The 26,023-nt window shown below is 35.4% G+C and overlaps 1 protein-coding gene across 1 annotated transcript in view; it reads left to right on the top strand.

The window, feature by feature from the left end:
• Window positions 1–25,471, top strand: part of KLHL15 (kelch like family member 15) — a 35,811-nt gene extending 10,340 nt beyond the window's left edge. Inside the window, exons 2-3 of the mRNA XM_010970313.3 lie at window positions 2,714–3,425; window positions 20,163–25,471. Coding sequence (XP_010968615.1) covers window positions 2,721–3,425; window positions 20,163–21,272 — 1,815 coding nt within the window. The 5' untranslated portion in view covers window positions 2,714–2,720 and the 3' untranslated portion in view covers window positions 21,273–25,471. The remainder of the gene's footprint in view (window positions 1–2,713; window positions 3,426–20,162) is intronic.
• The last annotated feature ends 552 nt before the right edge of the window (window positions 25,472–26,023 follow it).

Genomic DNA, 26,023 nt, shown 5'->3' with positions numbered 1-26,023 from the left:
TGCTCTGTACGGTACTAGTGTAAGGGTAGAGATTGGGACAGAGATGGCCAAGGTAATTAGAAAAGGTAGGTATTAGTAGAAACCATAGGTTTAGATGAGAAGAGAAAAGGTGCATTAATAGGATCCTGGGGAATACCAATGTTTAAGGGCTAGTTCAAGGAATAAAAGCCCAGGAAGGAGACTGAGAAATTAGCAGCCCAAGAATAGGAGGAGAATTAGGAAGATAGTGTCATGAAACTGAGAGAGTGATGAACCAAGGGGGTAAGTCATACTGCAGAAGGCTCCTGAGAAATAGGGACTAGGATGTAACTACTGGATTTGACAGGGAGGTTTTTAGATTTTTTTAAAAAGAGCTTTTTAAAAGCAATAATAGGGGGGTAGGGTATAGCTCAGTGGTAGAGTGCATGCCTAACATGCACAAGGTCATATGCTTTTTTTGAAGATGGATTAAAAAAACACAGATTAGCAAAAAGGGGGGAAAACAACGCCTGATACTCTACCATCCCAAGATAACCATTTTTTTAAGCATTTTGATATATTACCCTTTCAGACTTTTTTCTTATTTATTAACAAAGTTTTTTTTTGAGATAACCTCAGATTGTGATAACTACTAAATAAATGGCTTTTATGTCAAGATGTCAAACAAAGCAACAAAATCTAGTAATAGCCTATTCACAGGAGTGGAAAAGTAGTGCCTTTTAGCATGTCCATGGAAGCTGCCTTTTCACACTCAGCAGCTGAGGGCTCTGCCAAATCCAGGGTGCAGAAGGGATTCCTGAAAGACACACACCTCTGTTGATATCTAACATAATGCCTGGCGCACAGAGGTGCTCTTCTCTAGTAAGGAAAGAGAAAGGCATCGGTAATAGAGTGGTGAGGCTGGCAGTGGCCTGCCTGAAGAAGGAGGTAGGGAAGGTGCCAGTAGTGACTGTGGTGCCAGTTGATTTGCTGGAGGGCTCGTCCATCCAAACACTCAAGCAGGGTAAGGAAAGAGCTTGGGAGTTGGGGTCTGATACCAGAAGGTCTAGGCTGGAGGAGAACAGAGGTAAAATTTGAAGATGATAGACCAAATGAAAAGAGTGAAGGTTAAACCAGAGACTGGGAAGTTGATGGTTAAGATTTCAGATGTGGACCATTTCTGGATGGTGACGAGGCCCAGAAGGTTTGGAAATAAGGGTTTAAAATGGAGTAAGGGGGTAGGTTGTAGGAGTTGAGTGGTCAGGGAATTTTGACTCAGTTTTTGGATGAGTGATTTTATGTGAACATTGAAGAGATGGGGGAAATGACTCTTCACCAGGTACCAAAGTCAGCAGCAAATGTGAGAGATATCAGGATATGTGTATATGATACTTAACAAGGAACAGTAGAAGACGGATTTTTATCTGAGAGAAAGGCAATATTTTAGAAAAAGAATAGTAGAAAGCTAAGAGAAGGCTTGGAAGGTAGGTTGTAAGCTATAGAAGAGTATTTTGTTTTAAGAAGAATATGGAAGAGGGTTTTTTTGTTTTTTTTTAATCAGACTGTGGAGAAAACTTTCTGTGACCAGCAGCATGAGCCTGTAGGGGAATTTGTTTACACTGAAGCAAGGTTCCACAGGGCACAGTGGAAAGAGTTGGGAGGTAATTCGTGGATGGGAGGAGGGGTCATTGGGGAGGAAGCTTGGAGCTGTGTGAGAATGAGAGTTGAGAAGAGGATAGATAGTTGGCCTGGGGGGTTGTGTGAAAAGTGGAAAATTACTTTGCTTCATAAACAGTCTAACAGACTGAATTAGTTTATGCTGCTTTACTTAAGAGATCTAATTATAATTCCACTATTTTGGCTTCATTTCTCTAATAATGCAAAAATGCAGTTTGATATCCTTTTAAAGTTACATATTTTAAATATTTAAGCAATACATGGTCACTGTTTTTAGAGTAAGGTTAATGAGGTAAGTAAAAAGGAAAAGATAAACCTCAAAATTTCCTGAAATCCCACTACCTAGGGACATCATTTTGGTACATATTCCTCTAGACTTTTCCTCATCTAAACGTATATGTGTATTTAATTTTTGAAAATATACTGAGTATACTACAATTGCCTGCTTTTTTTTTCATAAAATAATACCTAATAAAGATCCTTTGTCAGAATAGGTAGGTGGCTGCCATCATTTTTAGTTGTTAGAGTAATCTATTATACCGTACCATATTTATTTCTATTGTTGGGCTTTTGAATCCTTCCAATTTTTTTTACCATAAATAAGGCTAGAAAGAAAAACCTTGTGTGTACAAGTTGGCATATTTATCTGCTTATTTCCTTTGGATAAATTTCTAGGAGTTTTCAAGGTCAACAGTGTACTTTTTGGTTTAATTTCACTTTGTCTCTTTTTCTCATGACAGTATTTGGTTGAGAAATCCTTTTTGGTTGATAATTTGGGGACATGTTTAAATATATTTGGTGAACAGTGTAAAATCACTAGGATAGGCATATATTGTTTGTAAGTTAACAATTTACCATTGTTCTATAGGTATTTAAGAGATTTTTTCCCCCTGGGTTTGGGAGCCAAAAGTATTACCCTGCAAACCTTTAAGTTGTCTTCTCCCAAAGGGTTTGTACATGTAGGACTTAGACAGTGGAATTGAGATAATTATAAAAATTGTTTAAGCTCTGAGTTAATAATGTCTTCAGAATGCATGGAAATGATTAACACAGTTTTCTTTGATTACTTTTTTTCCAGGTGATTCATGGCAGGGGACGTGGAAGGATTCTGTTCCTCCATCCATGACACCAGTGTCTCTGCTGGGTTCAGAGCACTGTATGAGGAGGGATTGCTTCTTGATGTCACTCTGGTTATTGAAGATCATCAGTTCCAGGCCCATAAAGCACTCTTGGCCACCCAGAGTGATTACTTCAGAATTATGTTTACTGCAGACATGAGGGAGCGAGATCAGGACAAAATTCACTTAAAAGGTCTAACTGCTACAGGTTTCAGCCACGTTCTTCAGTTTATGTACTATGGAACTATAGAGCTGAGTATGAGTACTGTTCATGAGATTCTTCAGGCTGCCATGTATGTTCAGCTTATAGAAGTGGTGAAGTTCTGCTGCTCATTTCTATTAGCGAAAATCTGCTTAGAAAACTGTGCAGAAATTATGAGACTCTTAGATGATTTCGGTGTTAACATCGAGGGAGTCAGGGAGAAGTTGGACGCCTTTCTGCTAGAGAACTTTGTTCCACTCATGTCCAGGCCTGACTTCCTGTCTTATCTGAGCTTTGAGAAGCTCATGTCTTACTTGGATAATGATCATCTGAGCAGGTTCCCAGAGATAGAGCTGTACGAGGCTGTGCAGTCTTGGCTGCGGCATGATAGAAGACGCTGGAGACATACCGATACCATCATTCAGAACATCAGGTTTTGTTTGATGACCCCATCCAGTGTTTTTGAGAAGGTTGGTGCATTTGAAAGCAATAGATAGGAGTTATCATTTAGCTAATAAGGCAATATTTCTTTATACATAAGATTCCCAGGCTTGGTCAGGAGCCAAAAAGAGAATGAATTGTTTCTAAGAATAGTTTATGTGTAAGAAGTCTAATTTGTTGTAGCTTGTGCATTTAGGTTTTTAAAAATACATTTTGTGGGTGAAAGATGAACCAGGTAGGTGGTAGAGTAGTTTCATTTTAAAAGTACTTTTAAAGTTGAAGTGTAATTATTTAACCCAAAATATTACAAGTATGCTTTAGCTTTTCTTTCTTTTCATAGAATAATTAAATTTGAACGGGGTCAATCTAGCTCTCTTTAAAAATTAATTTAAGTGATACATGCTGAAATTAGAGTTGAGAGGAGTTTTGTAGTTCTGAATGATATACATTAACACAGTTCTGTTTTCCTCTAAAATGTAGTAAGGAAACGTAAGATAGTTCTTGAAAACCAATAGGCCCAAGTGGTGATTTTCTTCTCTACTCTTACCTAGTTCTGCTCTGCCCTCCCTCCTCTCCCCGTTTCACTGTGCATACTAACTAAATTTAACCATGAAAACATATGTTTTTGTTGAAAACCGTTGTTTTGGCATTTCTAAACAAACAGACTATAAATCCTCTATCTGCATTGATAAAATATCCCTTTGCACATTTTACCATGTGATAGTTCTGCTGTCTTAAAATTGTCTTTCTCCAAAACAGCCTTGGCCTTTTTGCATGTAAGCATTTTTCATTTTTATATCGGAGTCTCGCTTGTGATCCTTTCTTGCCCAAAGGAGAGAAAGCAGTTTCAGTAATTGCTTAACTTAATTGGTTTCTAATCACATGGTTACCTCTGGGGCTCTGTTTACCTCTTGCATCTTTTCTTCTTTCTAGAAAGCACACTTAAACCTGTGGTCGACACCCTTCATGTTAAGTAGTTCCTCAGCTTTAGTTACCAGACCTGGTGATAAAAATATATTTGCAAAGGAGAGTTATTTACACCATTCGCAAACTAAACAAATTTGCGCCTTTGAATAACACTCAGCAGCCCCGGCATGTCTTTTTTCCCCCTCTGAAATGCTGTGAAATATCATTAACTTACACTTTTATGGATAATTCAATTTTGTGGAGTTTTATTTTTATTCTAAGAATGTACTGATAGGGTAGAAATAATTGAAACTAAAGAATACATTTCTTAATTAGTTTTTGTTTAGTGATAATCAGCCCCACGTCAACTATGTAAATCATTTGTCTCTGATGTTTTGATTTTTCTTCCTACTATTGTTTTTATTGTTCTCTTTCCCTGGGGGAATCCTGTTTTGTCTTTAATGTGTTAGATGCAAATACTTTCCCACTGCTAAAACAAACAAAAACCCTCCAACTTCAGTCTAGATGGAAGTACTTGTAAAATAGAAAATAAAATTTTCCCTCTTGCATGACAATATAATGGATAATTGATAGCAGTAAATAATTTTAAAGTATTGAGCTGCAGAGCCTTTTTATTTTCCAGCTATCAGTTTAAGGTGGTCAGTAGTGACAGTGGCTGAAAGTTAATACCATCAGGTAATTTTGTAAATCATATATAACAGCAGTTGTACCTTCTGATGGATTCTGTTTGCATGTATAACATAGGAGGTGGTTATTACTTAGTGGTCAAGTATTGGGAATCTCATCAGAATAAAGATGTTATTAAGGCTTCCTTCTTAATTTCTTAGGAAAACTTAAGGCCCCGGCCACAGAGAAATCTTTTCAATTTTTCAATATAAATCTTTGTTTTATTTTAGTGATTCTGGTAAGATAAATGGATGGGAAGGTAGTCAGTGATTCTTGTCTTAGCAGTGTATGAGAGATGTTTATCAAAGGAATGTATGGCTTTCTAAATGTTCAAAAACACTAAGGCATGTTTGAGACCTTATCTCTAAAAATTAAAATGGAAAATTTGGTTGGGAAATAAGAATTTGAACTATTTTACCCCATCCTATTTTAAACTCCTTGAAAATAGGGCCCATCTATTTTTCCAGCACTCTGCAGGTCTCAAACAAGGCCATTTTAATATCCATTATATATGCATAGAACCAGAAAGGGCACAGAAATAAAGACATGTTATATCTGTACAGGTCCTTTTTTAGTATGAGAATCTACATAGGGAAAGGTGTAGGCAGTTTTGATTTGTGGTTTTATCCTATTTGCTTCATATATTTTTTCTATGCTAAACCTTTGAAAAGAAGTTGAACACATTATGACACCTCATCCCTAAATACATATTAACATGCCTCTCCTCAGAATAAGGACTTTTTCCTACCCAAGTTCAACACTATTTCACCCAAGAAGATTAATAATAAAAGACCCTAATATCATCTAGTAGCTAGTTCATATTCAAATTTTCCCGGTTGTACCCAGAATGCCCTAGAATCTAGTCATGGTTTATGCATTGCTTTTGGTTACCATGTCTATTTAATCTTTCTTAATCTAAAACAGTCTCCTACCTTTTTTATTTTTTTTTGAGAAAAATCAGATTGTCGTCTTAGTGTCTCCCACATTCTGGATTTAGCAGAGTATTTCCTTGTGTTGATGTGAACTTAGAACTTAGTTCCTCTCTTATATTTCCTGTTAGCACATCTACCTTTTAGCATCGTGTATTTTCAGGAACAATTACAAGAAAATATTGTTGTAATGCCAGAGAAGGCCTTCGAAAACTACTTAGCAACTCTAATCAAACTTCGAATTTGCCATTCTTTTTTTCTATTAGGAGGCTAAGTAGCCCAATCCTGTGGCTAAAATTATCAAAGATTTTATTCACACTATTCTGTTAGGTTTCTTTTAGATTAAAAAATTCTCCCTTAAAAAAAATTGGAGCCCTTCCATTCAATTTATTGAAATTAAAACTAGCTGAAGTGTGAAAGTTTAAGAAGATTATTCTTTCTTACTAAAAAAAAGGTAGTGTATATAACTCTAGAACTGCGCTGTTCAATACTTGTGGTTACCGCTTGTGGCTTTTGAGTACTTGAACTGTGACAAGTCTGATTTGAGATTTCAGAGATTAAGAGGACAAAAAGGATATAAATTACCTCATTACTAATTTTTATATTGATTATGTGTGGAAATGATATTTTGGATATATTGGGTTAAGTAAACTGTATCATTAAAATCAATTTCACCTTTTTACTTTTTAAAATATGGCTACTAGAAAGTGTAAAATGACATCTTTGGTGTGCATTTGGGGCTCAGATTGTGTTTCCGTTGCACAGCGCTGCTCTAGAGGTTCAAGGAGTAAGTTGTGCTTTAGCAACTCTCTAAATACGCATACTTTTTCACATATTTAACCCCTCTCCTGGATTCCCAGCCTTTAGTGTTAAATGAATTTACCTAACTCTTCTGTGGAATAGCTGATGAAGATAACTTGAGTATAGCGTCTCTTTGTCCAGATCCTTTCCCTGGCCTCAGGAAAATGAAAACTGATTGAACAAAGCTTGGTGAAGGAACCTTTGGAGATTTTAATTCCTCCTTTGGTAGTAATGATCAGATCTGAGCAGTGGCTTGGTAAGGGGGCATTCTGCTTCTCTCCAAGGAATAGCCCCCACTGATTCCAGGAACCTGGATCATGCCCTTTAGCTGTGCCAGAATCTTTGGGTTTATTCCTCTGCAGTATCTTTTACCCTAGTCCTCCACTGGATTTTCTCCCTACCTGAAAACAGACTGTCTTAACTTTTGTACTGAATGCTCTGTGGGACATGACCATCACCCAAGACTTCCAGATTTCCTCACCGAGTTCTTACAGGCAGTGATTCTGGTTATCTGAACACTTCACACGTATGTCCAAGGCTATGTACCAGGTGCTCTACACACAGAGTCTACGGGTTATCTCCATTTTATAGATAAGAAAACAGGCTCAGAAAGGTTAGGAATCTTATCCCAGAATAAGTGTCAGTGTCCAGACTGGAACCTAGGTCTGCTTGCCCCAGTCCAAGCTAGAGTAGGGAGAGGACCCCCAACGTGCAGGAAGCATGTGGTTAACCCTGTGGCTCTGCTTGGGTTGTTTAGAAGTTGTTAAAGGTGAAAATTCTAACATGTTTGTATGAATGAAACATAGCCTAAGAAATTTATGGCAGTTAAAAAAGTATAAAATGTAGGAACACTTTTAAGATGTGAAAGCACAATTCTGGGGTTTTCACTGCATAATCAAGGAAAGCTGAAAATAAGTTTAAGGATCTTGTCCTTTTGACATAGTTGTTTAAGAGTTCTTAGGATTCATTTTAATCTATAGTGGATTCCCAGTTTTAAAACCAGACTTCAATTTCAGTTTTTACTTAATGCAAATGTCTGTGGCATCTATTTTACGAGCTTTGATGGTCTTTGCATCTGTTAACAGAGATAAGACCTGACATTTGTTATTCTGAATTTCAGTGAGGTGAAGATTTAAATAGTTTAAACTTGGCTCTCTTTGGTCTTACGGTTTTTAAAAAACAATTATTGCTTTATTGGAAACATTTTATGAAGTAAATGTGTATTTGGCAAAATGCGTATCATACTTGACTTTTTTGTATGGAAAAGATCTTTTTAGAAAAATCGTTACATTATTCATTAAAATATCCATATGTTGATTTTTTTTAGTAAAGTGACATTTTAATATTTTTGAAACCAGGGCATCTTTAGTATCATAAATATGCATAAGGTAAGATTGAGCCTACCAATGATCCTCTTAGAAATCATATAAATAATAATTGTAAAATCTTTCAATTTTTCAAAAAAACCCTCTCTTTTCTTAAGGAATCAGATTACATAGATGAATTCTGCTTTATTCCATTCTGTTTTGTAAATTAGCTCATGATATTCAGACACCCTAAAATAAGAAAATAATGTTAATTCTCTTTTACTGAAAATATATTTGGATTTAACAAATCATATCTGCATTTTATTTTATTTTTATTAAATTTATTTATTTCTCTTTTAATGAAGGTACTGGGGATTGAACCCAGGACCTTTATAACTGCATTTTATAAAAGTTTGTTGTGATAAGGATATTTACAGCTTTGAGGTAATTTTGATAGTCTGCTGTAAAAGATAACTTCATCACTAGAGAATATTAATCCTAGGATCAGACTGAAAATTAATGCTTCAGAAAGGCTTCCTAACATTTGTTTTTAAAAATGTCTTTTATTTAAGGAGCAAAATTTGTGGCTTTAAATTAAAAACTATAGTTTAAAATGGGGATAAGGTATTCTGGACTCATCTTCAAACTAATAGAATTCAAAGATTACAAATTAAGTATCCAAGAATACCTTACCAAAGTACCTGAGTGCCTTACTAAGAAGATAGTGACTCTCAGAACTGGTCTTCACAAAGCACTGATAATCTTCCAAATATTTTTTCTATCTGCATAGTTGGTTTATGTAGTATTAATAATGGACTGTGACACATAAGGAAATTTATTCTTAACATGTCTTGCTTGGGTGATGTGATATTCTGGTTGAGGCACAACCCACTTGGTAATGAAACTGCCTGGGCACGGGCACATCTGTGTAAAGTGTAGGTGCTGTGTACCCTCCAGAATTCCTTCGCTTAGTCGCTGTAACATGTTTTGACTAATCTAGCACTTTGACCAATCCAAAATTCCTATCCAGAAACCAGATCATTAACTGTAGTGTTACCACAGTTTAGCCCAAAAAACTTGAAAAAAGTAATTCTAATTACTTCAGCTACAACCAGACAAATCTAGAGGAAAAAACCTCTAACTCTCAGAGTTTTAGAAGTATGCAAGAAACAAGCAGTGCTGTATTTGACAATAAAAAAATTTTTTTAAAAGTTAGCAACCTGGATTTAAAATGTGAGATTTGATTAGAATTTCTAATAAGCTTGAATTGCCTTGGAAAAAGATTTAAATACCCTTCATATATTAAATAGTTCTTATACAACTATAAACTTGAAATTGCTTAAGTTAACAATCAGCTCACTTGCCCCTTGGAGTGAAAGCACAGAGATGAGCAGGTTTTTGTTTGAAACTAGGTCAATGGGTTAAGCGTACTTTCTCAGTTAACTTAATGTCTTTTTTTGCATGTCTCCTTTTTGCTGACCCCTGCCACCCCACCCCAGGCCCCATGGACTTGGATGATTATAATTAATACGTGTGCAGTTCTTTAAAAAATCACCCAAGGTGTTTTTCTCCTCTCAAGTCTTCTGCCATTTATGTATAGCTGTAGAGTGCTTTTATTTTCTACCTTTGACTTGCATTCACTCTAGATTCACAGGTTCCTGGAGAGTGCCGGTAATCTAGGTGTTGACTGCTGTTAGATCCCCTGGGAAAGAGGATGTATTAAGCAGGCAGGTACCTGTTGAAAATGGGAGTTTGAAAATTCAATCTTACTTGCTGATTTTCCTTTTAAATAAAAGGGAGATGAAAACAAAAGCATAGAATTGGAGTAAAAGGAAAGGAAGACATGGAATGGGGACAGCTGTGATTACTTGTAAAAGGAGAAAACCTTTTTAATGAATTGGGAAAAATGGAGGGGGGAGAAACCAAGTAATAAGCAGAAATCAAAAAGGATCAGAGAAGTCAGAAAATGACTGGAGAAAAGATTAGGAGCAGGAAAGGAACAAAGAGGGGAGATATTAAGATTTTAGGCTTTAAAGTTTTCATTCTCAAATTTAGTCTTTACCCAAAAATATGTGTCATAGGTAAGCCTTGTTCATTCAGAAGTTAGTTTTAGGGTTAAACCTTTTATTTGGCTTTCCTTCTGCTCTTCCATATTTATAAATAAAATATTTAAATAGTTGAGAGTATTTCCATAAATAGGGGGAAATGTGTAAAAAAAAAGTGAATTCTTTTATTTTATTGAGTTATAGTCAGCTTACAATGTTGTATCAGTTTCCACTGTAGAACACAATTTTTCAGTTATACTAGAACATACATATATTCATTGTCACATACTTTTTCACTTTGAGCTACCAGAAGATCTTGTATATATTTCCCTGTGCTATACAGTATAATCTTGTTTATCTATTCTATATATACCTGTCAGTATCTACAGATTTCAAACTCCCAGTCTGCCCCTTGCCACGCCCCTCCCCCCTGGCAACCACAAGTTTGTATTCTATGAGTCTGTTTCTGTTTTATATTTAAGTTCATTTGTCTTCTTTTTCTTTTTTTCTTTTTTTTTAGATTTCACATATGAGCAATATCATATGGTATTTTTCTTCCTCTTTCTGGCTTACTTCACTTACAATGACATTCTCTAGGGCCGTCCATGTTGCTGCAAATGGCGTTATGTTGTCAGGGTTTGTGGCTGAGTAGTATTCCATTGTATAAATATACCACATCATCTTTATCCAGTCACCTGTTGATGGACATTTAGTCTGTTTCCATGTCTTGGCTATTGTAAATAGTGCTGCTGTGAACATTGGGGTACAGGTGTCTTTGAAGTAAGGTTCCTTCTGGATAGATGCCCAGGAGCGGATTCCTGGGTCATATGGTAAGTCTATTCCTACTCTTTTGAGGAATCTCCATACTGTTTTCCACAGTGGCTGCACCAACCTGCATTCCCACCAGCAGTGTAGGAGGGTTCCCTTTTCTCCACAGCCTCTTCAGCATTTGTCATTTGTGGACTTTTGAATGATGGCTGGTGTGAGGTGATACCTCATTGTAGTTTTGATTTGCATTTCTCTGATAATTAGTGATACTGAGCATTTTTTCATATGCCTATTGATCATTCGTATGTCTTCCTAGGAGAATTGCTTGTTTAGGTCTTCTGCCCATTTTTGGATTGGGTTATTTGTTTTTTTCTTACTAAGTCATATGAGATGCTTATATATGCTGGAGATCAAGCCTTTGTCAGTTTCATCTTTGGCAAAAATTTTCTCCCATTCAGTAGGTTGTCGTTTTGTTTTGCTTATGGTTTCCTTTGCTGTGCAGAAGCTTGTAAGTTTAATTAGGTCCTATTTGTTTATTCTTGCTTTTATTTCTATTGCTTGGGTAGACTGTCCTAGGAGAACATTTTTGAGATGTATGTGAGATAATATTTTGCCTCTATTTTCTTCTAGGAGGTTTATTGTATCTTGTCTTATGTTTAAGTCTTTGATCCATTTTGAGTTTATTTTTGTCTGTGGTGTAAGGGAATGTTCTAGCTTCATTGATTTACGTGTTGCTGTCGAGTTTTCCCAACACCATTTGCTGAAGAGACTGTCTTTATTCCATTGTATCTTCTTGCCTCCTTTGTCGAAGATTAGTTGACCAAAAGTTTATGGGTTCATTTCTGGGCTCTATTCTGTTCCATTGGTCCATATGTCTGTTTTTGTACCAATACCATGCTCTTTTGATGACTGTAGCTCTGTAGTATTGACTGAAGTCTGGGAGGGTTATTCCTCCAGCCTCTTTCTTTTTCTTCAGTAATGCTTTGGCAATTCTAGGTCTTTTGTGATTCCATATAAATTTTATTATGATTTGTTCTAGTTCTGTGAAATATGTCCTGGGTAATTTGATAGGGATTGCATTAAATCTGTAGATTGCCTTAGGGAGTATGACCATTTGAACAATATTGATTCTTCCAGTCCAGGAGCATGGGATGTCTTTCCATTTTTTTAAGTCTTCTTTAATATCCTTCATCAATGGTTTATAGTTCTCTGTGTATAAGTCTTTCACCTCCTTGGTTAGATTTATTCCTAGGTATTTTATTACTTTGGGTGCTATTTTAAAGGGGATTGTTTCTTTATTTTCTTTTTCTGTTGATTCATCCTTAGTGTAAAGAAATGCAACTGATTTTTGAACGTTAATCTTGTAACCTGCTACTTTGCTGAATTATTTGATTAGTTCTAGTAGTTTTTGTGTGGACCTTTTAGGGTTTTCTATGTATAGTATCATGTTATCTGCATATAGTGACACTTTAACCTCTTCTTTTCCAATTTGGATCCCTTTTATTTCTCTCTCTCGCCTGATTGCTGTGGCTAAGCCTTCCAAGACTATGTTGAATAGGAGTGGTGATAGTGGGCAGCCTTGTCTTGTCCCAGATTTTAGTGGGAAGCTTTTGAGTTTTTCACCGTTGAGTACTATGCTGGCTGTAGGTTTGTCATATATAGCTTTTATTATGTTGAGATATGTTCCCTCTATACCCACTTTGGTGAGAGTTTTTATCATAAATGGGTGTTGAATATTATCACGTGCTTTTTCTGCATCTATTGAGATGATCATGTGATTTTTGTCCTTTCTTTTGTTGGAAAAAAAGTGAATTCTTGAACTTAGTTTTACTGTCTAAATATTAGCATAATCAAATGATAAGATGGTCTTAACTCTTTTCTAAAATTACATTATTTTCTATCTTTTACTTAACACTTATTTCATTCCTAGTGGTCCTCTCTTACTGTTGCACCAAAATTGGAAGGAAATTAGACTTTCTAAACACATTTATTTTTTAATTAAATATTTTCACTCTATAGAAAAGTTGAAGGGATAGAGGACTAACCAAATTGTGCTGAAATTCTTATTAGAATGTTGTCCTGAGGGGTCCTCTCCCTTGCCCCCATTTGCCCTGGTTACTTGACTTCTGAAGTTCTGTCAATACTTTAGACTCTTGTCTGCTCAGAGAAGAGAGGATGGGTAAATCCTTATTAAAAATTTGTCTTCGTGATTTGGTATCTGACTGCAATTATACTATTAGTGAGAGGATGTGTGTTTAGCAGGAACTGATTTTTTTAATAGCCTTATCTCTGCTCATTATTCAGTTTTTCAGGACAAAGGGATTAATTAAAGGTATTTTGCACCTAGTTTTTTTTGTGATGATTTTTGTCTCACATGAATCAGTATAAGCTTCAGTTCTGAGCATGATTTTATAAGTAGACTTTGGATATCAGGGTAGATGGTTTTGCAATACAACATATAAAGGCTGTTCCACATTTTACTGAATGTCAAAATTAGTATCAAATGAAGATGTGGTTCCCAAAGATGTAATTTTTTGCACTAAAGCTCCATGATAGTAACTGCTTTATTTCTAGATGTTTCTTTGAGAATATTGGATCATGGAGGAGGGATGATAAAACTGCTAGTACTCAGTCTTCCTTCCACATGACACCTCATACTCATTCTGAAAATTAGGTTAGCATTTTTGGGCATAGGAAGGGGCCAGAGAGGTGTCTATTCATGCAACTTACTCCTTTTATAAAGGGAAACTATCTAGAGTCTTGTCCATGGTCATACAGTGACTTGGGGACAGTGTCAAGTCTAAGCCTGTGGTCTTGAGTTCAGGGATTATTACAGCCCCCAGTCCCTACCCCTCCCACCTCTCCACCACTGGATAAACTGATAAAAGGCATTTTGTTTGGTTTAGTATAAATACACTGAGCCTTTTAAAAAATCCTTTTGAAAGGTGAAAGAATTGATAATACCTTAATTGTCAGGCTGAAAGCCTAAAATAATTTTTTTGGACTGTAGCCTGTTACAGTAGATTTTTTAAATTGTAGATTTTAAAAACTGTAGATTTTTTAAAAATTGTAAATAAAGGTAGTAAACTATGAAAATGCCCATTTAAATTATATTGCTGGTTTCATTTTAATTCTTTCAAAATTAAGAGTGGTATAAACAAATTACCTTTAAAAGTTAAAAATTTAGTAAGTGGCTTATATAACATTTTGACATTGGGCAGAGAAACATGGAATTTTTATTAGCTAGCTATTATTTATTTGACTTAATACATATATTTAGAGGAACCACATTCAAAATGAGTAATTTCTCACATTTTCTTCTTTACATGCATATGTGCATGCACACAGTTATATTAAACTAAAAGTTTATAGAGGAGGAAATGGCCAATTTAAAATTTTCAGATCACTGTTTTTAAGAGGCAATATATGCTTTCATTGTGTTCAGAATAAGACAAAGTGCTTTTCATAATACAATTTTAAGTATCAAAGCAAGAAAAGTGATCAAGAATGAATATATTCTTCCCATGTTTTAAAACAAGACAGCTTTTTTAATCCTATGAAAGGAATAAGGAAATTAGTTCAGAATATGAAAGAAATGTCATTCTTTCCATATCTTTCTTTTGAGAGCACCTGATAAACAGATAGTTAAACTGTTACGTGAGGACCAAATGAGAGAAATGCTTTCTCTATGAAAAGATGAACCACGTGTTTCTTTTGGGATAGCTCTCTTCATTAATGCATTTTAAATGATTCCATTCTTAAAGGTTTCAGCCCTACGCTTTTTGTTTTAAAGCAGAGTATATCTGTAATTACTTTGTCCAGGATTATCAAAGAGGCATTAATTTCCTCTTTTCTATAATGAAAGGAACTATTTATGCTTATTGATATTGTGTGGTTTCAGAGGAAAATTACAGCGATAAGTAGCTCTGGGAAAAGGATAAGGTAGATCTCAAACTTCTAGCCTTGGCAGAGAAAAGTAGGAGCTAAATTTCTTTGGTTAGAAGATCTTCTATGGTATAATAGCTGTTCCAAAAGGCACAACTTCCGCTATCATGGGCTTAGAGGTAGAACAAATTGGGTAAAGATATAGTTTTGATTGGGACTTTAACGTAGTGTTGAAGTGATTCTTGTAAACTCTTTGGAACCCAGATATCAAAGGAGCACAGTAGAATGCCTAGGGAGAGGACAAAGGGACCAGAAGATTGGGTATAAAACGAAAGACTAGGAAATGACCGTTAAGCTGGCCAATTCGATAGGATCTTCAAGAACTTGGGGTTGGAGGATGCAAGGCCATTATAGGCCATTCTGCATAGTCCTCGTGTGATGCTGGAATCTCTCTCCAGCAGTCCTGATAGGTGGTCACACCTGGACTACATCTAGTGGCAGGATGCTCAGACTCCAGAGGTAGACAGGTTTTGACTTTGGGAACATATACCCTTACCATTTTTATTGTAATCCCTGTGAAAAAGCCAAATCTATTTAGAACCTAAAAAGGGCAAGTCTCCTGAGAGCTCACTGGTAACTACATGTTGTACATGTATTATATATATGTTTTCCCCTGCAAAACAGTCCATTTTTATTTTTTGAGAATATTATATATACTGTTCTGCAGTTTTTGTCATTTGACATTTTGAACATCAGTGTTAGTGAATATGGACTAACCTCATTCTTTTTAATGATTGTATATGTTATATTTATTCAACCAGTGTCTTAATAGATATTTGAGTTGTGCCCAGTTTTTGTGCTCTTACAATGATGCAACAAACATCCATTATCTTGACAGTCCTAATTACAAAGCTTTTTCTTATATTGGCCTAAAATCTTTCTCCTAACTTCTACATATTGGTCCTGAAAACAGTTGCCATCTTTCTCCTGAGTCTTCTCTTGGATTGAAACAATCCTCATCTGTTTGACCATTCTTCGTGTTATTTGGATCCTTTTGCCATCTTCTGGACATGATCCATTTTGTCACTGTCTAAAGTGTAATGATGGAACTGAACACTCTCTTAACTGTGGTTTCAGTTGAACAGAGAGGGTAGGATTATCTGTTCTTTTAATTCAGTCCGTGATTTTATTAGCTCTTGAGGCTGCCATATCACATTGTTAATTCGTATGGAGTCAGTTAAAGCCTTACATTTGGAGTTTGTAGATCCCTGGAGCATCTGATAAAAGCTGTGGACTTGCCACCACCTCACCCTACCCCTCCAAATGGATTAATACAATTGTTGTAATTTCAGGTGGTTCATGGGTCCTTGGTGTTTCTCCTTTCTTTATGACTAGATTTTGTTGGTTACTTTGCCAAAGTCATGGATTCTCTAGCATTCTTGTTTAATCAAAACTTAAACCAGAAATGGCCAGTCTTGGCATTACTTGATGAGTCTGTGTTGCCTCCTAGTGTGTAGTGCTTTCCTACTATATGCAAGTGCTAACTATTTTTTTTAACAATCCAGGATCAGCCTCAAGCTAACCAGTCCATATTTTGAAACCTGTCTGGCTTGTAGTCCTTTCCCATTCTTCATGATTCCACACAGGTGACAGAAAGCAATTAAGCAGCCTTATCTGCAGAGCCTTCTAGGATCCCAGGACATGATTTGTGAGATCAAATGACTTGAACTCAGTGAGAATATCTGGCTGGTTTTTCTTTTTTTTTCCTTCAGCCATCTTGGATTTAAATTTCTTCTCAGTCATCATATTTAATCTTCAGATTACAAAGAATAAAATATTATTAACTAGGAATGGAAATAGGAGGCTGTTTCTCTTTGTCTTTGTCAATATTACATTAACAGTCCCATCCGGGGAATTCACTTTTCCCTCTATTTTTTTTTTTTTTTACTTTAACCTTTTAAATGCCACTTATTCAATATCTGGCACTTTGTAAATTCACAGTTCATCCTGAAGCTTTAGCCCTGTTCACGGTATTCTTAGAATCCATTTCACTCTTTATAACACTTGTTCTATGTGTCTGTTTTCTTTCAATCATCTGTTATAAGTGTTTTTTTAAACATCTGAATTCGAGAAAGCTCTCTGTGCAAATGCATCAGATTCTTAAGATTTCCCCTTTTCTTCCCCTCATCAATGTGTTTTGCAGTTATACAGTCAGCATTATGCTTTTAAGAACCTCCCAGCCTTGTTGAGCTTCTTTACACAGTTTCTGATCTTGGAATTGATCCTAATTTTCCTTTGAAAATCTTGAAATCTGCCTATCCAGTATGGGCAGCATTCCCCTGCCTTTCTTTCTTGATCTCCAAACATCATGGCTGCTTTCTCTAAAGCTTCTTCCTAGTTACATGTTACCAGTCATGTTTTACTGGTGAGGATTAGGTCCAAAGTAATAGTTTTTCTCATTTCTCCTCTACTTTCTGGAAGACTGAATTTTTACATAAACCAAAAGCGTATCTTCAGATGTATTGACGTAAATTGAGTGACACTTCCACAGATGTCCTCTGATCAGTAATAATAGCTAATAACAGCTGTTATTTTTTTTGTATACTGCCACCTGACTAGCACCATACTAAGTCCTTTCCACGTCGGATTACCTTGCTTGTCTCCTACCTTAGGGATATGAGTTGTGGGTGCTGTTGTTATCCCAGTAATATAGATGAGGAAACAGGTTTGAGGGTGTTGAGTCACTTGCCCAAAATTACACAGCTTGTGAATGCCAAGGTCAGATATTTCCTAAATCGGATTCTTAATCACTATACTGGGCTGCTTGATGTGGTGCTTAATTACTATGCTGGACAAGATTCTCTTACTTCAAAACCTGTGTAGCTGTCAGACCACTGGCTGTGCACAGTAGGCATTTAAATATTTAATTTGAGGTTTATGTTTCTTGTTGATTTCTAGGGTATTGCCTTTTAGCTCTTACAAATCAGTAAGAAAAAGATGAGAAAAATGTGTGAGGCACACTGTTAGGCAGTTCATAGAAAAATGAATGGAAAACGAAGATATGAAAAGATGCTCATTTTTTACTAATCAAACATATTTTTGATGGTTTTTGGAGACCCATTTTTTGAATGCAAGACTTTCTGTTATGTGATACTTGAAAAACAAAGAATGCAAAAATGTTTGTGAAACTTCAGAAATAATCAGTATTAACCCAAGCAAGCATATACAAAATTTTATTTAATTGGGAGACCAAAGTACTGTTGCTTTTTAAAAACTGAATATATTGTGAACATCAGTACTCAGTGATGTTATCTTTAATGGCTGTATAGTATTCTGTTGTTTCTCATAAGAGATTGAAGCTCAGTTTGTTTCCTTTGTTCTTTATTTTAATTTTTTATATGTGAAGTAAAAGTAAAGTATAAGACCTCAGATCTCATCTTTTTTCTTTATTATATTATTATTCTTTTTATTGAAACTGTTCACCATTATTCATTATTTACTGTGATATCTTCCACAGTTTTTATTTTGCTAGGAAGAATTAGGTTGTATGCCCAATCATTGTGATCAGTATGATTGATTCTTTGTGTTAAGAACAATTATACTATACTTTTTTTTAAGAGGGGTCATTAGACTAATTCATTGAACATGTTAAGTGTTTTAATAAATGAGTATGTAATTTAAAGAGTTTTCTAAAGAGTGATGGAAGCTGTGTTGTAACATACTGGAAATTGAGCTTTGGAGCAAGACTGTCCTGGTTCGAGATCTCAGCTCCACTAGTTTTAGTCATGTAAATAATTTGGGCAAGTCACTTAACATTGTAAGCCTCAGTTTTCTCATCAGGAAAACAGGGATGGTTATTGCTGTCTCACAGGAGGAATAATTTAACATGAGATGCACACGTAAAGCAACCATGCAGCAGTAATGTCAATTTTCCCTATTTTATGTAGTTAGATAAGGAGTTCTCAACCTTTTGTGGCACTTACGCCTTTGCTAGTCTGGCAAGACCCCTGGAAGGACCTCTTCTCAGAATAATGATTTTAAATACATAAAATTTAAAGGTTGCGATGAGCAAGGAAACTATGTTGAAATACAGTTATTGAAGTACCTAAAACATTTGTGATGCTTTCTGTTTCAGATAATTTTTTGGACTAAGGTGGGGAGCTAATGAGAAAGATAGAAGGGGAAAAAAAAAAGAGTAAAGGAAGGAAAGCTTATAAATACATATGCTTGGTTTTGATTCCTTCCCAAGCTGTTATCACCCTAGATTTCCAACAGGCTCATAGTCATTTCCACCTCAGCATCCTACCAGCAATTCAATTTCATCACCAGTGAAGTTGAATGCCTCTCCCAAACCAGCCTGTTTTCCGTGTTTCCCTTGAAATACCACGCTTCCTATCACCTCAATTCTTAGTCTTCAAATCACATTCAAGTTCTCACTTTTTCACCCTATTCCTTCTTCAAATCAATGCACTCCTGTCACTTTATCTCTACAGTGTCTAATTCTACCATCTAGATTTAAGACCCTCTCATCATTGTCATTCTGACACAGGCTGTTTCTGCTTGGCCTCCAACTTCCTACCTCTTTCTCAAAGTATCCCTTGAGTACTTCAGACTAGTTTGATACATTCTGTATGTGACGTTCTATGGCACTCACAGATGTGCTGCACACCTCGTGCCTGTCAGCTGCCTCATTTACTTACTGGTTAACGTGTATTTGTTTTCACTTCCTCAGATATATTCTAAGTTCTTTGAGGAAACAGACCACATCGTATGCATTTTTTTTAATCTCCCACAGAACTTAGCATAATACTTAAAAGTGCTTCATAAGAGTCTAGCAGTTGTTATAATTAGGTAGTTCCAGATCCAAAAACAAAAAGAAAAATGACCTTTTCTTGTCAACTGAACTTTCACTGTCAGAGTTGATGATATTAGACCAAGTCTGTATGTCAAAAACCTACTGAGAATTTTGTGTATATTTTAATTTTTACTAACTCACTAACTTAATTCCCCAAATTATTCAGTCATGGTTGTTCTTACAGCGTTCTTTGTGGTTAAGAAAACCATGGCCGAGGTTTCCTCTACTGTGAAACCTTTATTTGTCCTTGAAGAGCCACCACTTGTAGCCCAAGGCCTAACATATAATAGGTGATGAATACATTTTGTTGGAGGAATTTAGCTTGTGCCTAGAATTAACTTGTTTATTTGAAAAAGCTTGGGAATGTGTATAGATTATTACAAATACAAATTACAAAAATAAATACAAGAAAAGTTTTGTTAAAAAAAATTGAAAGTATGTGATCTTAACAGGAAAGCAGTTTTAGTAAAGTAAGCCTAACATACACTGATCTTCTTAGTGGGCTTTGATATTTTGTTTGCCACTGATGTTCTTTTTTTCTTTCTTTCTTTTTTTTGTTAAATTCCTTTACTTGTGTTCTTAGGTTAAGACATCAGAATTTTATAGATACTCCCGACAGCTGCGCTATGAAGTTGACCAAGCACTGAATTACTTTCAGAACATTCACCAGCAGCCTCTGTTGGACATGAAATCAAGCCGCATCCGCTCTGCCAAACCCCAAACTACAGTATTCCGAGGCATGATTGGACATAGCATGGTTAACAGTAAAATACTTCTCTTAAAGAAACCAAGAGTCTGGTGGGAGCTAGAGGGCCCACAAGTACCTCTGCGCCCGGACTGCCTTGCTATCGTCAATAACTTTGTGTTCTTGTTGGGCGGGGAAGAACTGGGCCCAGATGGCGAATTTCACGCTTCTTCCAAAGTGTTCAGGTATGATCCGAGACAAAACTCTTGGCTCCGGATGGCAGACATGTCTGTACCACGTTCAGAATTTGCAGTTGGTGTTATAGGGAAGTTTATTTACGCTGTAGCAGGCAGAACCAGAGATGAGACTTTCTATTCAACAGAGAGATATGACATCACCAATGATAAATGGGAATTTGTGGATCCTTATCCAGTTAACAAATATGGACATGAGGGGACAGTGCTCAATAACAAGTTGTTTATCACTGGTGGAATCACTTCATCTTCCACCTCCAAGCAAGTGTGCGTGTTTGACCCTAGTAAAGAAGGGACCATAGAACAGCGGACCAGGAGAACTCAAGTAGTTACCAACTGTTGGGAGAATAAGAGCAAAATGAATTACGCCAGATGCTTTCACAAGATGATTTCTTACAACGGCAAGCTTTATGTCTTCGGTGGTGTCTGTGTGATCTTGAGGGCCTCTTTTGAGTCTCAGGGATGCCCCTCCACAGAAGTGTACAACCCAGAGACTGATCAGTGGACCATCTTGGCATCCATGCCAATTGGTAGAAGTGGCCATGGTGTGACTGTGCTGGACAAACAAATAATGGTTCTTGGAGGCCTTTGCTACAACGGTCATTACAGCGATTCCATTCTCACTTTTGATCCGGATGAAAACAAATGGAAGGAAGATGAGTACCCGCGGATGCCCTGCAAGCTGGATGGTTTACAAGTATGCAACCTGCATTTTCCAGAATATATACTGGACGAGGTCAGACGTTGCAACTAATGACATCTTGCTTTAAAAAAGCCAAACAAAAAATTTGTTTGCAACAAAGTGGTTAGTTAAGAAACATGAAGAAAAACCTCACCAGTTTTACTATCAAAGCCATTGGTCTAATATCATAAAAATCTTTTCATTCTGTGCTAGCATCCTTTTTTTTCTTTTTATTGGCCTCAAATTCACGCAATAAGTTAATTCTAAGCGCTAGCTCTTGAAACTACTTCCAGAAGCAGTTTAGTAGAACGATCCACTTATCTGGGAAGTTGATTTTCTGCTTTAAACATTTCTTTCAAATGTCAGTGTAGGAGTCATGCATCTTCTAAGAGAAGACCTGATAAGTGTCACTGGGTGTAATTTCAGTTCCTATCTCTATCTGAAATCTTTTTGAACACTTACTTCAGTGTATTTCAGTCTGTTAGACTTTTTGGTTTTATTATTTAAGTTTAAAACTCTTGACCTTTTTGCATGGCTTTTTGCTGAAAATGCAAAAATATAAATTTTCTACAAAATTAACTTTTTTATATTCAAAACACTATTTCTAAGCTGCCTTCTCTTACCTGCATTGTGTTAGTGAAAGCATATCCATACTTGCATACATCTTACGAATATATAAGGCACATCTTCTTTTATGCGTGGTAGGATTCTGTATTTTTAAGCTAGTGCACTTGCACACACAGTTTGCCATACTTGTTGAATTTTAGATGTAACGTCTTTTCATGTATTAACATTTTTAGAAAGTTAAAATAACTGGAGTCCTCATTTGGATCAGCGTAGCCTGTCTTCTATCCATACTGATTCAGTAATATGCGAACTCCTTATATTCCTGAAGCATGTATGGATTTATGAAAACTAACATTTTATGTTTTATTTTCAAAAGTAAACGTTAGTGTTCCTTATCGATGTATGTCTTCTTTTTGAAAATGTTTTTCTTTGCAGTTTGTTAATGTTACCGTTTTTAGTGAGAATCGGAGTGGTATATGACAAGCCCTGGCCCTGCAGCGTGCAAGCACTTTTAAAGAGAATTTAGGTAATACCAGACTCCTAAATAAAGGCCCCTTAAAAGTAAGTGCAACTCCCGTTTTTTACATTCAATAAGGCTGCTGCATCTGTTATTGAATGGAAAGTAGCAACTTGTGGAAAATTTGAGCTCAGTTTTGACTTAGAGATAAAGAATAGAATTATAATCTTACTGGTCATATCTACTTGTTTATTTAGTACAAAGTATTTAGCGGCACTGGGGATGTAAGCCCTCAGCTTTTGTTTTATTTACTGAAAGCTACTAGCATGAAGGATAGTAACCTCAAAGTTCAGAATGGATCAAGAATAACTGTTTAAAAGCGTTTATAATAAGTGTTCTAGGATTAGCCGCACCTTTCAACTCTGTAAACTAGAAGGAAAAACATGTAATAGTTGTCAAAATTAAGCAAGAAGACCAGGGGGTGGATCATTCAGATTGATGCCATTTTCTCCTGAGTAGAGTCTATATCTGATACAGACTAGATCTACACTGGCAAAACTTGCCAGATCTTAGGATATTGGTGCAATATTGCAATGCCTTCTATATGGCTGTTGTATAAATTTTCTAGTTTCACCTTTTTTTTTTTTTTTTTTTTTTTTTTGCTGCTGCCACCACTGAACATAAAATGGAAGACTGAAGTCATGGAAATGTGAAGACTTGTTTTGTTTTTGCAATTAAAATAGACAACTTTGAAAAAAAATCTGATTTTTAGAACTCCACAACTGGAGGCATATAAGTTTAACAAACAGTCAGGTACATAAGTAGTTTTTTAAAAAGCAAAATATTGGGATTGGTTTTAGAAATCAACTGAATAATATTCTTTTGAGACTTAAATTTTTATTAAGTGGTCCTACAGTTTACTTTCAGTTCCTAAAAGTGAAATTCGGTATCTTGTTTCCCATAGTAATATGGGTAAAAGTCTTTTTCTACATCTTAAAAATCATTGTTAGTCATTTTACTTTTGAAAACTAGGAATTAGGTTAGCCATTTAATTCTTTTTCTCATATATTAGTTGGCTTAGCATTTTACATGTGTGTTATCTTGCTTTAAAGAAAATAATAACATCTTCATTATTTTCCTCATTGTTGTCTTTTGCTGGGAAAGACCGAGACACAGGGTACCCTTATCAGGCTTTTACACTCCAGTGGTGGGTTCTTTTTGATTGCTTAGATAAGACTTCGTAGACCTAGTTAAGGTAGATCTGAGCAAACAATTGAATATTCTTGGTCTTCCATTGTAAAAACACAAGGCCAAGGTCAAAGTTCATGTTTTGGGAAATTTGTGAAATCTTAACTTGAACTAACTCTGGGTTCAGCTTCACACATAAGTCATGTCTGACCTGATGTTAGCTGTAATCAGTTTTGAGCTTTAAGAATAGTTGTTATTGCTTGGGTTCTGAATGTAAGAGAAAAAACTCTTCTGTTTATATGTAGTGCTAATTTAGGTTATTTTAAATCCATGATTAACATACATTCCCTTTTAAAATTATGGTTTAATTGCTGAAAGAGATTTATTTTTGTTATACTAAACTATGGAAATTTTTTTCATAGAATTTTTTCAAGTTTATTTTTTGTGTGCTTCATTTGGAACCATTTTTGTTGGTATACGTTGTATGTGCTCAAAGTAAGTTTTAATTCAGTGAGAGATTTAAAACTATACAGTGTAACTCTTGTGATCTTTGTGTGTTAATTTTCACTTTACATTTTAAATGCCAGACTTTACAAAAATAGCTGATCTTTATTAACTGCATCTTAATTAGAAACGTTTGTTCTCTTTCATGTCTTTGACCTTCTAAGATTTGATTTTAATCTGCTTAAAGAAAATCCTTGCACTACAACCTTTTCATAAAATTCAAGATTCTCACATTGAAGGTTTTGTATTGGAGGAAATACTACTGGTTTTTAAAAAGCAAAGCTTAATTAATAGAATTATTAGCTTTTCTTGAGACAGCTTTCTCTGTGTCCTCATTACTTTGTTCTGTGTGAGTGTTCCTGTAACTTGTGAAATATTGACTGAGCCCTTCACTTATCTTTTCTAAAGCAGCACCTTTGGACACCTCATTCTGGGAAGCCTGCTCGAGTCATAGTAAAGGACACACACATTTGTGTGGGGAGAAGTGGTAAAAATGGAGAGTTTTGTCTTAATTACATGAAACTAAGCTTTAAAATATTTTATAACAAATTATTTGAGCTGCATAATCTAAACATGTCAAACGTTCAGTGGGACTATTTTTATATATGTATATGTGGTTGTAGGTCATAACATTTCAGTTTATAATATAAATTGTTATTTCAGTTTATAAGCTATCTCAGAAAAGACTAGCTCTTTTGAGAATACATAATTTAAAGTTTCAGACTGAAGTAAAACACAACATAGACAATAGTGTAAATTAGATATAAATGAGGGCTATATGGCAGTAACTGCTAGTGCCATTTTTCTTGTTTGCCTATTACACATTTTTGATTTTTCTTTTTGTACTTTGACCATTTTTAGGGATCATACGTTCTATCAGATTAGGTTTGGTTTGGGAATAAATATCTTCTAAAAAGAGATTTATCTTAAAAATAAAAGTTCTGAAAAATTAGTTTATCAAGAATTTATAAAGTCAAATATTCAATAGACATAGACTGGAATAGATAAACTCATGAAAGTTATATCCTTTCAGTATACCAGTATAACTCTAATATTACACAAGTAACATTGAGAGAATGCCATCAGCTTTGTTTGTTCCCCCTTAATTTTCTTGGATTTTCTTTTTACATCTTTGGGAACAACTACATTAAAAACTTTATTAATCAGTATATCAGTAAGGAGTAGGTGTTTGCTTTCTGAAGGAATGTTCCAGTGAGGTGATCAGAGAGGTTATTTTCTACCTAACTTGTATATGCCCTGTACGCCTTGGGCATACTTTGTCTATAGAAAAATATTTTGACCTTTAGGTACATTTTGGGCCAGTAGTCAAATAATCCTAGGGCCGATTTAAAAAGTCTTAGAATAATTTAAGGTTTGCCTTTTATACCTGTTTTGAAAGCCTTTACATTTTTGTCAGGTAATTTTTCCCAAGCCGTGAATATAATCTATTCAAAACATGTTTATGCTATCCATTCTGTTTTTAAATTGAAAAAAAAATGTTAAAAGTGTTTATGAAGAAAAGTTTAAATAAAATATTTTTAATCTTTAAAATATACTTCTTTATCTCTTATTATTTACTATCTTTATATAATTCATCACTTTCAGTCACTCATGACTTGATTAGCAGTATACATTTTGTTTTCCTTCAACGTGCCAAAGGAAGTGCCACAAAAATGTGATTTCTACCAATGCTTTCAGCCACAGATTGAAATGAGAGCATTTGAGTGAAATTATTTACACTTAAGATGCAATGGAAATTGTATAACGAAGCCAAGTCATTAAAGTTCCACTAACAGAGTTTTGCAGAGTGGAATTGAGAAAAAGTATTTAAAAGCCTCCAAGCCCTTAGTTTGGTGATTTTCAGATTTACTTTAGCATTTTTGATTGATTGTTCTTAAAGTCATTTCTGAAATTAGGGAACAGGAGGAAGAGAATCTGCTACAACACAAGCACTTGGATACACTTAGGCATGTGTGTGCCTTCTTAAAAATGGACTCCTGAGAAACCTCAGCAGGATTCCCTGGATCCTGGCTTCAAGCCACATTTCCAGCCTCTATCACTTCTCGTGCTCCATTTTGTTGTGATCTTTGTACGTTAATTTATAGCC

Source organism: Camelus bactrianus, chromosome X (genome assembly GCF_048773025.1).
Source record: "Camelus bactrianus isolate YW-2024 breed Bactrian camel chromosome X, ASM4877302v1, whole genome shotgun sequence".
Classification (NCBI taxonomy): Eukaryota; Metazoa; Chordata; class Mammalia; order Artiodactyla; family Camelidae; genus Camelus; species Camelus bactrianus.
This window is presented reverse-complemented; position numbering and strand designations above follow the sequence as displayed.